Source organism: Bombus vancouverensis, chromosome 2 (genome assembly GCF_051014615.1).
Source record: "Bombus vancouverensis nearcticus chromosome 2, iyBomVanc1_principal, whole genome shotgun sequence".
Classification (NCBI taxonomy): domain Eukaryota; kingdom Metazoa; phylum Arthropoda; class Insecta; order Hymenoptera; family Apidae; genus Bombus; species Bombus vancouverensis.
The window spans coordinates 19,124,919-19,143,590 of NC_134912.1; the positions used below are offsets into that span (position 1 = coordinate 19,124,919).

Here is an 18,672-nt window from a genome sequence, read left to right on the forward strand (position 1 = left end):
ATTAAATCGTTTATCTTCGAATGGTTCGCGTTTTAGTTACACGCTGTAATCTCGTCCTAGATTTAATCGCACCGTGGCGCCGTGACGAATCAAACAAGAAGATAAGGTCCGTCGCGTACGCAGCAATCTCGACGAATAGCAAAGCAACGAACGGATTCCCCTGAATCCTGGTTATCTGGTTTCGTTTCGTTCGACACGTTTCATTCTTCCGATATATTTCGAATCAGATAGTAACGCACTAGTACAATTAAAATCTGGCGATACTCAGCTCACGTTTAAATCGATAAGAGAAGCCTACAGATACGCGGCAGAAACGATTAGATAAACTAAGTACATCTCGATACACAAATGGCATTCTAAACGTAGTACTGGCATTATGGTTCATCTTTTTACTCACGCGTACTTCTTATTTGATCGTTTAATAAAACCATTTTCAAATTCAATGATTTTATTAGCCATTCCCTTTAATAATTTTTATTAGTTAATCTTCGCTTCGATAATTTTGATTAAAAGTATCATTCTGGAGAAGCTTTGCGCAAGTATACATATTGTCAAAGACAAACGACTTGTGTGCGTTCGATATACGCGTGGACCGCAAGACCAGACAGATAGAACCCGAGGGAACTAAGAAACGGACGACTGTGCAGTATAAACTGAGATAGGTACAACCTCAATAAAGCAGAACTTTAACTTGACAGTCGTTCGAGCAAACAGGGAAAAAGGAAACGAACAAGAGAAAAAAAAACGGCAATACTAAAACGAGCAGATACAGAAAGCGTAACGCTGGTGGAATCAAAGAAAGAATGGACCTCGATGTGTTTCAGTATCCAACTTCTTTGCACCACTCGAAGAACGTTACATGCAACGATCGTGTAATTTACGTATTTATTCAGAATAAATCGATAACATCATCGATTGATAGATATTCGAAATGTAGTAGCTGAGAGAGCATGCATATACAAAAAGTTATGCTTTCCACTCGTGAATATTTCAAAGATATTTGTCGCTTTGATAAAACCGTAAACTCAAAAGAGCTTCCTTTTACTACACGATAAGAAATGCAATGGGGTGGCTTTTTGATACAATAGAGCGTCGTGTATCTTGTTCGAGATTTGGAGTGGCCGTCTGGTAATTACCGCGATGTCTTATATGAACCAGATGCGATCCTCGGGCAGGACGACCGTCAAGGGTCTACGCTACCCTAGTGCGGACCCATCATAAACAGTGGGCCTATTGTACAGTCAAGGTACTTTAGGACCCCACGGAAAAAACCCATAAGGCACGTAACTTCTTTATTTTATGGTACATCTCAGGAAGACCGGAAACGCGAGTTTTCTCCAAGTGTAAGGTCACCCGCGCGAACCTTCATGAAGGCGGCCAGCCCGTCCTCAAACATACTTCTTTATCCAATGATCAGTTTGAACAGACTTGAGACACACATACCACGAACTTTCCTCTACGACAGCAACATCCTCAAGACTCACTCTTGCACCAGTATTCTAAGAGTCAACACGTAACAGTATTCAGTCAGTGACAATTATATTTAACAGTATAACCAGTGAACTAAAAGACAGTTGTATTCAGAGTATCGAGTGGAATAGGATAGTCAGTAAACTAAAAGACAGTTGTATTCAGAGTACTGAGTGGAATAAATAAGGTAAACTAAACCTCGCTCCTTACATTTATTATAATCCTCCACCTTGGACGCTAATAACGTTCAAGGCTCGCAATACCAAGCGATCAGTTGTGCCTGACTGATCGCTAGTTAGTTGAGTGTCGCAATATATCTTTAGTTTGCTATTTCTGGCATTTAGCGAAAATTCGTTCGTTAGAGATTGATCATTGTTCGTTTCCTTCCTAAAGGATCTTTTGAAATCCTGATACCTGATACCTAGCTTAAAGCTTTTCGGTATTTCACAGTACCGAGCTTTGACCTAGCCGGATCACCTTGTTGCCAAGCCACCGTCCACCAGCGACTAACTACTTTACCCCCGTTCAAGTGTGTATCTATAGTTAGTCGTTGGTTGTCATCCTTAGTTGATATTCTCATTCGTAGTCGTCACTTGTCATATCTAGTCCTTAGCAATCCTTTCAATAGTTATTTCTCACGATAATGGATGGTCTTATGGGCTAGTTAGATAGCTTTTAGTAATCGGCACAGTACGTGGTAATACCAACCAACTGCGAACGAACAACACTCGATCAGCAAAAGGGATCGAACAAAACAATTAGGTTTGTACGATTAATAAAATATTAAGGCAAAGATTTGAGGTGATCGTCGGTGAAGCTGTCCACGAGGAAATACCCTTGATTTTCAACAATAACGTTTATTAGACTCTTAACAATTAACAACAAATAACGTTTAACCACGATTAACGATTAACAACGGTTAACGTTTAACAACGATTAATAACAAGTAACGATTAAAACTGAACTCTCAAGAGTAGACGACTCGTTTCTCTAATTGTGTTTGCTTCTCTTAACCTTTCGCACTTCGCATCTCGGAGCAGAATGAATCTTTTGGTTCAAAACCAAACAGATTCTTCCCTTTATTGCCCCTTGATATCCCCACTACGCGCGCGTTTGTTAGAAGCCCGCGATGGTTGCCGCGTATGCATTCTACCGAATATTCGGCGAAAGAACCGTAGGGATATCGATGGTACATTAGGCCTGTCGGCCTTACGCTTTGAAGGTATAGCGCTTTGTACCGCGAAGCCGTTGGAAATTTCCGTGGTCGAGTGCCGCCACAAATTTAAAACGTACTTTAGATAAAATTAGAAAATCCATATTTAGTTCAACATGTATCGATGCAACATAGAATCTTACTACACTTTGTAAAATGATTCTCTGCTACTTTGGTTAATAAAAATTATGTAATAGACAATATCAGTTTGTCGTTGAAATCTTTAATCGCGCGATTTAAAGTTTAATAGCGAAAAAAACCATCGTGGGCTTTACTAACTTCTTACAGTGAATAAAACCATAAGAGCAATATCAACATTGAAATGACAACTCTGAATGAATTCTATGTACCATCACCTCAATCTGCCACAGTCACAGCCAACACACAACAAGTTACTATGGCCAACATTATCATCCTAAACATATCACGCGTTGCATCCCGTGAAACCTGAACACGAGCAATCTAAACGTCTGCTAGTCGGCTGAGAAGCACTCGAGCAATCCAACAGACTGACGCAGATTCCGTGGCACTTTTTGCAGCGACCGATGCGTCGCGTGTCTGCCTTTATTTCCATAGCCGTCGACAACATTCACGAGCCGTGTGTTCACCGAGCCCCGATTCACAGAACGCCTTCAGAAAGTCGACGCATTGCTCGGTACGCGTCGCGAGAAATACGCCGTGAACGATGGAAAAGGGAGGACGAGATAAACGAACGGGTGCGAGTGTGTCGAGGCGGAAGGGTTGGGGACAGAGTTGGAGGGAGGGAGTGTTGGAAAGAGTGCATTAAAGCGTCGACACAGAACGGGAATGTTCGCGGAACAAAAACCGACACGACCGAAGATTTGCTTTGGGAATGGCGGAACCTGGCCCGGAGAACTCGCTGTGCCGGGCGAGAACTCGACTCATGAACGAAGAAGCTAAGCCCTTTAGCGAGGACGCGGCAAATGGAGTCGACGTTTTCGCTCATGGATGGTCGACAACCGTCGTGAAATTCTGTATACAGACAGGAACCACCTAAACGGAGCACAATAAACAGCTGCTCGGAGCGACCGCGAAGCTTATTGATGAAAAGAGACGGAATTTGGATAGGCGAGTAAGACGAAGAAGAAGCGGAACGAGTGGCAATCGACAAGCAAAGAGCATCCGGAATGAAAGTTCCGCGACACTTTTAATCATCGCGCCAACTCGTCGTTTGCCTCGCTTTCTTTTTCGCGTTGCGATCTGAAAACGACGGAATTGTGGTTCCTTTTGACGAAGAAACTAAGAAAGGTTTTAGACTAGTCTTGTGATAAAATTGCGTTTAAAATATATTTATATGTAAATTGAGATATTTGTATATTTATACCGCTTGATGCGAGGCCGGTATATCTAAAGATAGACGTTCTCTATAGAAAGTAGTTAAGACATTAGACTTCGTAATGGAAAAAGTACCTTTATAAAAATAAAATAAAATGTCTCAAATACCCCAAAATAATGTAATTACTATCAATGTTGAATTTCCGCATTCAATAATATCTATCGTTCAGAATTTTCTGCTAATTATAATAAGTGTTTCGATATATCAGAAGGTAACTCCATAACGATATTACGAATAAAATATGTATAGAGCAACAATTTCTGGAACATCGTAGTGTCCGAATATATATTAACGACAGTCATTGAAAGCTCTTCCGGCCCTACGTAATTCAGTTGCTGTAATTGGCTATTAAGACGCTGCAGATTCGTTAGTGCACGCTTTAAATTCGTCATTAAAGATTCGAAAAGTTAAAGCTTTAATCAGTGATGCCGTCAAAACGTTTTCGGTGGTAGGGTTGGCAATTTCATTCGGCGAACGTTGCTCCCAAAAAGGAAGTTTAATCGCCACGCGTAATTAGGAAATTAACAAGGCAGAAAATAGCTTGCACGAGTTTACAACTGTACATGTATGCGTTACGACAGGAGAAGGCTATACGACAGTTGATGTTTTATGGAGATAAATGAAATTCAAATTTATGCTGTAAATATATGAGCATCCTGAATTTAGACATGGATTAAGCATTTTTTAATTTTATTCGTCTTGTTTTCGAACGGTTCTACCAGATTTTACGGAGCTACCAGCTCCAATTTTACGAGTAACTAGTTCTATATCTAAAGCGTTTTCTTTTGTTATATTTCGTAAAACCATAATAATCTATAGAGTAATTGAAAACTACGAGTAAAAAGACATGATAATTTAAATATTCAAGTTGAAAAACGTTACTTTGCTGGATAAATTGTACGAATAACGGATTTAAAATCATTCGACTTACTTTTATGTAATATTCTTCTACAAAAACAAGACAAAACGGTAAAATACTCGCTTGATCTTCCACCATTTGGAAGCCATAGCATGCCATAGCATGCAGCACTGCTCTCATTCGTACATTTTTCACTTATTTTATCGCGTAGACTCGTGATAAAAAGACAGAAGTATTGTTGCACATTCACGAACTGCCCTGTATTATTTCCAACACCCGCATTCAACGACGACCAATCTTTTTCCCACTTCTCGTTAACCGTTGTTTACGCGTGAAAATAAGTACAATGCCGGCGGAATCACAGCCCGGTGAAAAGGTTATAAAACGCGGAACCAATTTTTCTATGGCAGTTAGTAACATTGTTTGCGAAACAAACAACACTTTGTTGAAAGGTCGAATTACTTCGTGAACAAAAGACAAATGAATTCGTCGTATGTTTCGTACAAGTCCCTCGTTGCTATTTTTTTAAAGTGGATCTCACGATAAAATGTGGACATTACACATATATTGAACAGAACGAATTATCCTATAAACGGATTAATTCAAGTACGCGAGGTAATCACAGATGTTACACAGTTTCATTTTCGTGTTTTCCATCAAATTTTTACGAACTTTTAATGGAACTGCTTGGTAGAAAACTGTAAAAGAGTAAAAATCTATCACGACGGACGCCTTTATCGCGTGGCTTAATCGTAATCCCTCTGTAAACGAACGCTTTACAGACAACCTGATTGAAAGGTATCTGTAAAACTTTCCCCGTTTCAAAGGATTTTTTAAACGTTTGTTTGACTTTGAATCAAATGGAATTGAACGTCGAATTAAATGACATTATATTTGAGGGGAAATTATTGTTATTGTAAATTCAGGGATTATTATAAAAAATATTCTAACAGGGTACACTGGTACTTTGCAGAATAAATACGAATTAAAAATAAATGATTCATGCAATAAAACGTGATCCATTAAGACATGCATTATGAAAACTATTACGAAAACACTGAAAGCTATAAGTCATTCAGTCTTGAATTCTACATTCCGTAACCGTACGATAATCAATTCTTAAAAATTAACAAAATATGTATATTAAATATATAGTATTTGTAATATTTGATACCAGAGAATAAACTATCTTTAGATTCAAGTATAATTGAATATTAGAAAGAAGCAAGAAATATTTTATACGCAAGATATCGTGCTGTGTTCAAGGTATCATACATATGCAGCGAAATGATTCATCGCCTTTCTTCGTATTGACCTCAAAAGTGGCTATTAACTTTTCGTGGCGCAATGTGTTGACTCCGCGATTAACGGTACCAGTAACGGCCCCACGAAACAATTTTAAAGCACGTCAGGACGGTCAACTTGGTCGAATATCATTATCGTTTGATCTATCGTAATCATCAAAAGAGCCGGTTACTGAGCGCGTAATCTTCAACCTGGGAAGAAATTACCATTTCTTATTTATGTAAATGTTAACCTGTTTCTTTTAAGGCTACTAGCCATTTTTCTTATTTCACAGTTAATCTTATTCCCACTTACACTCTTTTATTAATATGAATGAAACGATTTGTTGCAAAGTATCGTATTATCAATGGGTATACGTATAATATGTTATGAAATATATGCAACTGAAATAATTGTAGATTATAAAATCGATTCAATCAGTTGCTATAAATCTGATTGTAAAATATATTCTATTTCGTAAAGAGGTGTTCTCTCAATTATAAATCTCATTCCAATTAGCAAATATCTAAATCAATTAAATTACAGAAAATGGATCTCTCTCTTTCACTCTAACTCTCGAACTCATTTTTAAAAAATTATATTTTAATAATTAAACAAAATTATAATTGTAATTATATTTATTTTTTGATATACGATAATACTAACTAATAACTAATCATAACTAGCTAATAAAAAAAAAGACATTGTAAATCTGTTCATTTTCTTCTAACTAAAATTATCCTCAAGCTCGTGTCACGTTTCTCATTTTAAACGCTTAAAATTACAACTCACACCGAAGAAAGTTGAACGTGATAAATGTTCAAACGCGATACGTCACGCTCGGGAAAGTATCCGTGCGTACAAAGGGAAATTCGCCTGCTTGGTGTATACAGTTTTTTACGTTTTAATTAATACGAGGATCAAAGCAACGTGCATGAGAGCGAGTTCGAAGCACCTGCCGGATAAAGAAAGAAATAGAAACGTTCAAACGGGACATGAAAACGTCCCGACGAGAAGCCAACGTGAAATTTTTAACGAGCGATGATTTCAGATCCACGAAATTATGAAAACACGCTAAAACCCGTCAACAAGATTTATCCAATCGCGACACAATTTTGCGACATATTACAATCTCAAAAGACCTGTTTCCAGCTAGTACTCCCTCGTAGTATCGAATTTAGATCACAAAGAGCTGCTCGATGATGCCCGCTCGCGTGAATAACTCGATATATAGAAAAATGACATTTCCTTGAGGTATCTTTCGAGATACAGGAAGATTCTCTGATACTGAAACGATATTTGTCTCTGGATTTAACATTCGACCGAGCAGAAAATACACAAGAGATCGGTAAAAGCGGTGTTTTTGTGTAATAAACGCTCGACTAACTTGGCTTTGTTCTTTAGCAAATCCTCTTGGAAATACATGTTTTAAACATCTAACGATGGGCAATCCATCATACAGACGACTTTGTGCACGTAATCCGTTGCAATTCACTTGTCAAACTGGAAAAAATATTCTGACTGATCGCATTATTACAAAAATTTATATGTGGAAATCTACCTGATCTAACTTCTCCAATGACATTTCTTCAAATCTTACAGAAACCATTATTTGAGAAAATAATCGTAGGATTAATACATGGTAGATAGAAAGAAAGAGACATTTGGATGCGTCTAGGTGTTGCTAAATATCATAAAGACATTTCAAAGAAAATCACGTATTAAAGAGGAATTTCTGCGGAACCGATGTAAAACAAGTACCTTATGTAATATGTCAACGTAATTCCTTTTATTAATGATCACTGAATTCATTGCCAAAGTAGATATCCGCAATAATAATAATAATACACCTCGTATGTAAGAACTCATGTCATATTATCTCACGCAATTGACTCAAACAACAATTTTATCAGCAGATATTAAGCTATCAGAAGTCGTCAGAGGCATTGAAAAACAACATTATATTAAAATATCTTTCCATGACCAATCTATGACCTTTTCCTTACCATTTATATATTTAAAGTAAAATATAGATCTTTTAATTAATCTAACAACAGCAAATTAAGCTGATAATATACGTTGCTTCCATAAAATACCAACACGCTGCATCAAACCCAGTATCGTCCACTCTTAGATTAATCCAAGGACGATCCTCATTTTCTTTTCTATAGTCTCTAGGGGCCATCGTTATTAATAATCCGACATTTCGCTGACAATCACTCAAGAGATAACCAGCAACGAAAGGAAGTGCGATTGCTTAATTTATCATCGAATGGAGGTCACCGGTGAACGCGATAACTAGTCTTATTTACTCGCGAAAATATATTTAACATCGTTTATCGTGAATAGTTATCAGTTACGTTAGTCGAAGAGCAGGGCTGTTGGTGGAAAGCGAAGTTACTTTTGACTTTTGTAAAATAGGTATTCGTAAAAAAATAAGTAGCCTGAGAACGAACGGCTGTCGGTTCTCTTGATCGAAAGTTCGCCTCTTTAATTTCTGTAAAATACAATATTAGGAAGCATTTGACGTTCAGCAGGAGATGTCACTAGACCACGATATTGTCATCGATCAACCGGCTGGAGAGTTTGTCACCTCTGGATCGAGGAGCAATTAATTCTGGCGAACGACTTCATGGATCGGACAGCGGAGCACGTAAGTAAACCGACTGTCAAATCCGATTTCTGACGCGGTCGAGAGCCTGAATTCGAATGAGGCCGTTCCGCCGAGATTTCTCACTACCGATAATCAGCTAAGATTCTATTCTAGATGGTGGGAACGCGCCTGTTTCGTATTATCATAACGGAATCGGCGAAACACGCTTTCGCAGAGTAATTAACTTTTCGCGTTCACCACTGGTTTTCAATGCTTGCCTGCTATATACCGTTGGAAAGAAAACAAGAGGTACAAAAATACTTGAACCTCGAACTAGTCCCGTTGTAACATTAGCAACGTCATTATCAGAACATTACATTTAATTAATATTTACTTGGGTTTTACCTCTACGTAACAATCTGCAATATTCACTGTTTGTTAAGAATTTCTGTTCAGTTTTTATAGACTGTACGGCATGTAATTCATTACATTTAAATTCACTTAAATACAAATTCATTGCCAATATATATATATACACATATATCTACTTCACGTATCGATTACAGATAGATTAATGCATAGAATTTCCATTCCAAATATTATACGTTATACTGACGAGGAAACTTGATTCGACGCATATTATTCCAAAAGAAATATTTGAAATAATTTCCATTGGCTGCTTATTTCCAATATCTCACAATCGATAATTTTTCATTCCTGCGGAAAGTTAACTCTGTTGCAGTCCTCGAATATTCTCTATGTCTCAAACTCGCTCGAATTTCAACCGAGAAAAGGCTATTCGTTGTTTTAGGAAAATCATTAGTAATAAAAAAGATTCTCTCCTGGTTCATCGTTAACGATCGTTTCCATACTAATAGCATTTGCAATCGTTTCAATCGTTGAATGTAACTTTTCTAAATTGGTTACCTTTTAATTTTATCAGACAGAATATGACAGAACGTTACTTGTGAAATGATATACCAAGCGCTATACTTGCACCGGATGTTTTTCTTTTCATATATGCATATTATGCATATATGAAATGCATATGCATATATTTTGCATATTATGTACTGTTAAAGTGCTTACCACTTCTAAAAAAACTCTACATCTGGTCTTTTTAGTTTTCTCAAGCACCGAAGCCATCGACAGCGTATAGACAAAAGACTGCGACGAAGATAGACCATAAACAGTAGACAGGTGACGTTGGCTTCGGGGTTTTCAGTTATTGGGTAACACAGCTAGCGTGCGGATATGGACCAGTTCAAATTGTATTCTTACTTATAATTACACTTCTATTTAAATATATTTTCTGCCTTACAATTTATCCACGAGTTTTCTCTGTTTACACATCGAATAACCTCAACATGTACGTTCCGTGTATTTCTGTACCTTGAAGTGTTATAGATACAAAGTCCGCAGTCATAAATAACATCATAAATAATAATCAATACGCTACATATAGAAATTCTGTGAGGATATTACCAGATTATTGCTAAGATTATCTGTTTGTGCCTGTTTCTCGTACAGACGCCGCGTTGGCAGATCGTTCGTTCCAATCGCGTTCGAATGAATCATCGACGTGTAAACCTTTCCCGCCCAACGATACTGAAGATTCAAACGGAGCTACATTGACGCTATTATCAACTATACGGGCGAACTTTGATCACGAAAACGCATGTTTTAATGATTCCAGTGCTAAACGGTCTAACTAGTCTTTGACAATGTTTCCTAATCCCTTGATGTAAATGCAAAATCGATATAAATATGTATAGCGATAACGAGCGATCGAAATATATATGCGAATATAATCGAAGTTTAAGAAGGCTGTGAATCGATTCGAAACACTTTTTGCTGCAACAAGATAAATTCCAAGCACGTCATCTGGAATGCGTACGACTTTAGGAGTGTTCTAACTTTAAGCTATTCGGGGCGCTTGTACTACGTGACATCGATTCTATGTAATATCTACTCGAGGATACAGTCTAGTTAATTATTTTCGCGTAGGGTTTGCGATGCAAATTCGCGTTAATACGAGGAAACTTAATGGAAGATTCTCGTCAGATCAGATTAGTCTGACAATATATTTAATAAGAACATCGTAGGATCCCTAAAACTGCTTGTTGACTATTGATATTTACCTAAATGCTTTGTGTATTTAGTTTAGTATTTATATAGGATAGTAATTCTTTTTGATACCAATAGACGATTAGTATTTATTTCTATATGGTGAGATAGTTGTTAAAAGATTGCAAATAAAATGAAAATATTGCTACATATGATACTTTAATTTGCATTTCGTTATTTCAATTTGTCGATAGAATTTAAAAGCTAGTTGCAAATCAAAAGCACTCTGATATCAAACTGCTGTATAGCGATCATTGGAATATCTTACGTAATGTCATGACGAAAGGGAAAATTTTCATGGAGACATGATTAATTCAAGATAGTTGGTCAAGCTTAGCATCGCTGCAAAGAAAAACTATGACAACAGCGCGAATCTTTTTTGCGCGACATAATGTTCCAGAAGAAACAGAGAATTATATACAAAGCTTATTACGTTGAAGCAATGTTTCCTTAGCCTATATCAAACAACGTAATTCCAGAAATATACGTTTCTTTCTACATTTCTCTATATTATAATTTTTTACGAGATATTACATACAGGTATAGTTAGCTTTCTAAACTCACATTGATGTGACTTATTTCATTTCACGAAGATATCATTTTATATAGACTATAACGAACTAATCTAGCAGAGAAGATTACGACAAGAGAAAATCTTACAAATCTTATACAACAATTGTCCCTAATCTTTCATCGTTGACATCATCCTAACCTACATGGAGATACAGACGCTTACATTTGAATCTGGCATGCCAGAAGCCACTGGCGAGACCAGATGCCCAGCCGTTAAAACAGATGTTTATTTACCGAATGAAAGAACCTTTTGACCGCTTGACGAAAAAAACCATGTGGCAGTACAAATACGTCGGCCACGTAATCAGCGTAATACATTGCGTTCCGTGACACGTGTGCCACCGACCGACGAACTAACCTCTCAACGAGAGACGATCAAATAAATCGGAACAAAGAAATCACATTCTATTACACGTGGAATCTAACGTAAAATCTATCTGTTTCTCTGTTATACGTATATCGTATTGGTAAAGTGTCACTGACCTTGAGTCGAACTTGGTACCATCCACCAATGTGCCGGTGTAATGCATCGTCAACTGGTCACCGATCTTCGATTTCGCGTCGCATACTTCCGGTACATACAGCTTTTCGACCTTCAGTCCCGACTGGTTCTGATCGGCATTTGCAAGAACAAGAACGGCGACGAACACGAGAAGCACCGTACGGCACGTCGCGAGCACGACACCCGCGTTATTATTTTCTAAACGGACAGCCATGACTCGGTTCGTTCGTTGGCAAATGCTCGTAAGCAACTGAGTCGGTGTAGCGCTCTACTCCACCGAGCTACCTTCGTTTCCCACTCCCTGTGGCCGCTGGCTGCGCTGTACTTCGTTCCGAGATCAGGCGAACGCGTTGGAAAAGGACGAGAGCACCGTGCCGCCACATTGCGCCGTCTCATTGGCCCCACGAAATATGTAGGTCTCTGCCTCGGCCTCTTTTCCTCCTTCCTTTCCCTCTCTCTCGCTCCCATTTACTCTCTTTTTCGCTCTCCTTTTCCCTCCTACGCTCTCGCGTGCCAATCCTCTCTCGCGTCTCCTTTTTCCCTTCCGTCTCGTTTTCTCTCCCTCCAGCCAAACACTTCCTCTCGCGCATTTCCTTTCTCACTCGCCCGCGCAAAGTCCCTTCTTGTCTTTTCCTTGTTTCTTCCTCGTCACGGCTCCGTTCCACGGTACGGTTCGGCAATGTCGACCTTCCTTTCCTATTGCACGCATGCCGTGGCTACGTCGCTATACCTAGCATCCCGGCTCTCTCTTTCTTCGAATCTAACCCGCGTGTCCTTCTTTCGAACAACCATTCGCGCCTCTTTCTTCCTTCTTTGCGCTAACAAACATCTTTCGAATCTCTCGTGATGAACCGAGTCGCGTCTCGTGGCATCTTCGTATGGCGTCTCAATTCGGGTCACTTTGTAATTTAGCCTTGCAGGCAGTTTCTTGGTCCTGTACAAGAAGCGCAGAGCATCGTTAGTACAGTGACGCGTTGGTTAGAATTTCTTGTGCGATACACGCTTGCTAAATGAGATTATATCGACCGATCGCGTTATTGTTTATTATTATTTATTATTCTCTCGTTGTTGTTTATTACCGAGCGATTGAGTAATTTAACAAAATATTCTAAGGTTATGGAGACAGGAGTTATACCGAAGCACAAATTGCAGTGTATTGTACCGCGCACCATTGAACCGCGATACGGGGGACAATAATATGTTGCAGGTTATAGTAAAACCTCAAAATCGATCAGTAACGGATTTTTATTGGCATTTGAACTCCTCGTTTCGCATGATGTAGCATGATTATGGCATTATGTACTACATAATACTGATATTATTCAAAGCAGTATCATATTATATGGCACTAGAGGATTATGTCGATCGATCGATTTTAAACGATGAAATATTGTGGCCCAGAAACGCCATTCTCCGCGTTATCGGATGGCAAAATTTGAATAAGAAAATTGTGCGGTAACATAGATCAATGAGAAGGAAAGCTAGCAATTAGGATATCTTTTTCTTTCAATTATTATTCTTCCTCGAGAGAAACCTGCCCAATACAACCTCTTGAGATAAAATAATATGAATGCAATTTTTACAGCATATTGTTACCGTTTCTGCAAGACGATAAGAATTCTTACAAACATCTAAAAAAACAAAGATCAACCACGTCGACAGAACCGCGTCTGATATACCAAAACATAGAAAGATACACAATTACTGTTGGTGTATTGAAACTGTAGAGGAAAACAGCGCAAAGTTCCTTAAACGCGTGAGACTAAAGCTCCCTAAAAACATTAACGAAGAGATAAACGAATTGTGACAGGATACGGTGGGATTATAAAAAAAAAAAAAAATAATGAACGCTGTTTCGTTTCATTGTACAAAGAACAACCTGAAATATTATCGTTCTCGGACTTCGCTCTTTGTTTTCAACGGAAGTTCCAACGTTAGTAGCGCAACTTTTACATCAAAGAAAAACAAACTGCGTTGACGTTCGTCTCCGCTAACAATTCTGCCAGGTTGCCGGTCGCTGTCGTAATTAATTTCCCTTTACCTGTCCACTCGTTTTTCAACCCTTTTCGTACCCCGTCCTACTTACCTATTTACCGACAGTCTCACGCAGCGTCTTCCAAGCCTCGTTCAAACCCTTTGCTCCTTTCCTCGAACGTAATCCTTTTTTTTTCCAGGGCTTCTTTCACTTTGACGACGTGCGATATCTTTGCTCTTTGGCATTACATCGTCGTTGTTTTTTCTTCTTTCGCGCATCTTTCGTTGCTCTTCCGCTCGTTTCCATGCAACAGATATCGTTATGATGCGTGTATAGCTCTTTCTGTAAGTTTTCTTCTTCGTGTTCTTCTGCACGTTCGGTAACTACGTGTCCATTTCCAACCCTTTCTCTTTCACACTGCTCGCCGTCCTACTTTCTTCGTTTGCCAGCCGTGTCACAGCCGCAGCCAAGCGGACTGCAACATCGCAATACGTCTCTTCTTGCACGGAACCGCGTGCACCAACGCTGCCAGCAATGTTCAAAGTTACACGCGTATCTCGCAACTCGCGAATGCCTCGCTGCATCCCGTCGCTCACCAGCAAGAAATCCATCCTACCGATTAACGAGGTTTGCGAATTATACGCGAAAATTAGGCGCACGAGTATCACTTGGTGAACACTCGACTTGGTTTTTAGAATTTCACGGCTCGATGATACGATCCTTTCGAGATTTCCACGAGTTTTCAATTGATGCTGTTTAACACTCGTGTCGAGTATATTTCTTGAGAGTTGTGTTAACATGTAATATACAGGATCGTGTTGAAAATTTTACATGGAAAGTTAATACATAGAGAAACTTAAAGCTATAATCGTATTGTCGATATAAGTTATTAAAATAATTAAAAATTGTTGGTCAAAGATCGTTCTGTTTAGAGATGTATTTTATGCAGATTAATTATTATGTAGGAAAGATATTCTTTATGCTTTTAAAATTAATTTCTTTATGTTACATAACCTTGAAATAACAAGAAAATATTAGGAAGATACATATTTTGATTTACTATACGTAAGTCGATGACGAATTTGTATATGTTGCGCTAACGATAAAAACAAAATATTTGTTATTATCAAAAAATATGTAGACATTCATTATCATATATTTGGGAGAAACAATATTATATATTTATGACAAATATCTTCAAAACATTCATCGTAATATGTTTAGCTGCATGTGATGTAAAATATTTGATCGTCTCTATTTTGTTGGAAAGTAAACCTGACAAATTATTCCAAATTATTCCATAGGTACATCCGCTCCATCGTGTTAAATTTGCGTTCCATCAAATTATCAAATATAAATTTATACCTACAGAGTGTTGGCCGATGATTGTCAAGTTTTACGTCATGTAAAATAAACTCATTATATAAATAAACTTAAAATCCTCTTTCGTGATAATTTCGTCCCAATCGGAGATAATTTATTTTTTCCTATCGACAGAAATATTAACGAACACAATTCCACTGTGTAACTCGGAATTTATTATTCGCAAAGCGAAATGCAATTTATCGACAAGAAACTTCACAACACTGGCCATTGAAATATCGAGACTAAGATATCTGCTGAACCAATAGTTTTTCGGCATGAATCGTTTCGTATATTATTACGGGAAATATCTAACTTCTAATATCTAAAAACATCTAAGTATAAAATATAATTACATCAGATTATGTCACTCTCGAAATTACTCGGTTCTTCTCTGAACAATTTTTTCATACAGGTAATTTACGAGTAATTTGTAATTACAAAGCCGTACAAAATCAGATGGAATTTTATCATGTTGGGAATACATAATATGAAAAACTACGTATACCACTAACCAATACTGTTCAAGTTTCCGACTATTCTGAATAAATACGAGGAACGATGATCAAGGATGGAATAAAAATTCCAGTTTCAAATATTGGCTCACCACCACCATGAAAGCAAGCACTTGCCTATCTAGATATTCTGCGGATTCTAATCCCCGGAAATACTATTTTTTATTTACCCAACCACATGTACCGATCGTTTCAAATTGCACATTCGAATCGCGCGGATTTTGCCGAACCGCGTGTTAAATTAAAACGTTCGTCACGAACGCTTCTAGTACGATCAATCCTTGCTGTCCTTTTTCTTTGACGTACAGTATCTCTCATAAGTACTTACATGGACATCTTGGTCGATTTCTATTAATATTATACAGGGTGGTTGGTAACTGGCGGTACAAGCGGAAAGGGGGTGATTCTACGCGAAAAAAGAAGTCGAAAATATAGAATAAAAATTTTTCATTTGAGGCTTTGTTTTCGAGAAAATCGACTTTGAATCTTCGCTCGGTACGCGTGCGGTACGTTATAACGGATCTCACTGTAGATCGTTGTCTCGATGGAAAAATTAAAAAAAAAAGAATTTTTTTATTCTATATTTTCGACTTCTTTTTTTCGCGTAGAATCACCCCCTTTCGACTTGTACCACCAGTTACCAACCACCCTGTATACGTCCATACGTTAAATTTAATGTCGTTAATAAATTGTTAATACTGAAGAAAAAACAGCAAACTAATGATAAAAAGCAGTAGTTGTATAGTATCTCCATTAAATCAACAAAAATATACGAGATTTAGATTATTTATTTAAAACCTTATCGGTAATATGTTAAAACTAAATACACGACTCGGCGAAGTAGCTACTAAATGGTACTGAATTTTAAATATAATAGAGTCGATCCGAGTAATCTCTCTGTTAAATTGAAGAAAGTTTTTCCATCTCAACCGTAACTTGACAATCAAACAAACTACTTCCATAATGTTTAGCACTTACGGATATCACATTTTTATCTCATATCGACATTTAGAAACAGATTTTGTCGTGTAGTAACATTCTGTAAAAATTGTATCAAGGAAAAATAAAATCGCCTCAAATCCTCGTATTTATAACTTTGTAGCTATGCACTACACTTTTGAAAGGTAGCGTACAACGTACATATTACAGTACCGCGACAGTTCGTAAAGTTTCTACATTATCACGAATAAACTCGTTCCAATTACAACGTTCGTAACTTTGCACATTGCACATGCTTCTTTCCGTCCAAGGACTAATTCATCGGTGGGATTCATCGAAGCGCAATGACGCTGCTGCCTCGAAATGGAAAACTCGAGTTCAGAGTTGTTTTCCTACCTCGATCCGACGAAACGCGCTGCTCTAGATGAATTTCATTTATTCTTAAATAAATGCAATTAAACGGGTTACGTCTGAAACGAATGTAGAACGGGAGAACATCGCTTGAAGAGTCGCGCAGAATTATAATTCGCGCGTTTACGTAGCTCGCGACCGCGAAAAGAAATGATCTTCGAGTGTTTGTTGAAATGGGATAAATGAAGCCCCTTTATTGCGCGAGTAATTTGAAAGTAAGAAATGGGAGCGTTGTGAGAGGGTTAGATTAAAATTTTTATCTCGCTGAATTATTGAAGATGTCGCCACCAAGTTAAATTTCATTTACATGATTCTTTCAATTTTCACCATCTACCGCTAGACTACGGATGTTTATACATTTGGGTAAAAATTTAGAGATACAAAAATGCATAGAATACATATATTAAGTTGTCCAAAAAGTGTCTTTCTTTTACAGACACGTCTTTTACAACGACGCATCTTTATACAAACATGAAACCTTATCTGTCTAACGTAATCTTTATCTTGATAGAACAAAATGGATCATACGTAATTCGATATAATAATGTATGTGCATATATTATTTCTTTATGAAACAAAAGAAACTTTTCGGACGACCTAATGGTGTAGCACAATACTATATTTAGGGGGTGGAACACATCTCTACGTTTCTTTTATTTCTTCGTTTGTATTTGTAAAAGTATGAAATTGCATAAACACATTCGTTGATGTTTATCATTATGTTACTGATACGCGCGTGTGCATTTTCGCGTACAAATGCGCAGAACATTTATTTCACAGGAAATTTTTAATTGGCGATTCGCCGATAGATCCATTCCGGGAAAAATATGGCTCTATTAACTCATAAAATAACATTTCTATTATCCCTGTTTTATGATTGAATGTAGCGGAGCGAAGAGTAGTCGTAAAATAAGTTTCTAATAGACTCGGCACCTTAAAGGAGGGATATAGGTATCACGGTCCCACTGCGGACGATATCAATAACATTGGAATGACCTATCTTTCGTTACAAGCAACAAAAGATCGAATTTCATAAAATATGGAGAACTTGAAATATTTGGACGTTATGAACACTGGAAGATGCCAAGCAAATTCGTCAGAATTTCTTCTCTGTTCGTCAACGAGCATGACCTCTTTCGCAGGCTTTTAACAAGAAGAAACACGAGAGCCGGGTCCGCGAGAGAGATGTTTCGTCGAATCGTCCACAAGCTTGAACTCGTATAACGTCGAGGGAGAAAACGCGAAACGTTGAACTGTCTGCGTGGTTGTTCGTTACACGAACGGGTCACGACGTTCGGCCAGAAGTGAATTTGCGTCTGGCTCGCAGGAATCTCGGCGAGCCGTGACTTTGGCCGTGCCATCGCAACGCGTCTACATTCCGACTTCATGCATACAAATTATGTGATTTGTGGGGGATCCGGGCCTTTTGAAAGTTTCCAAGTCTGTTGAACAAGGAGAGGATCACAGAGTGCTCTATCGTCGATCCTCGGGG

General features: G+C 38.0%; 1 protein-coding gene and 1 long non-coding RNA gene across 5 annotated transcripts in view; one reads left to right on the plus strand and one right to left on the minus strand.

The window, feature by feature from the left end:
- Fkbp14 (peptidyl-prolyl cis-trans isomerase Fkb14) overlaps positions 1-12,251 on the minus strand; it is a 114,990-nt gene extending 102,739 nt beyond the window's left edge. The window contains exon 1 of one of the 2 annotated variants that reach the window (XM_033336203.2): positions 11,960-12,251. In XM_033336203.2, coding sequence (XP_033192094.1) covers positions 11,960-12,192 — 233 coding nt within the window. In that variant the 5' untranslated portion in view covers positions 12,193-12,251. The remainder of the gene's footprint in view (positions 1-11,959) is intronic. The other variant, XM_033336204.2, reaches the window with a different exon arrangement.
- The window catches only part of LOC143305155 (uncharacterized), a 65,880-nt gene continuing 55,721 nt past the window's right edge, over positions 8,514-18,672 (plus strand). Inside the window, exons 1-2 of one of the 3 annotated variants that reach the window (XR_013061878.1) lie at positions 8,514-8,836; positions 9,901-10,091. This is a non-coding gene — a long non-coding RNA (uncharacterized LOC143305155). Of the gene's footprint in view, positions 8,837-9,900; positions 10,092-18,672 lie in introns of those variants that run through there. The other 2 variants (XR_013061877.1, XR_013061876.1) reach the window with 2 other exon arrangements.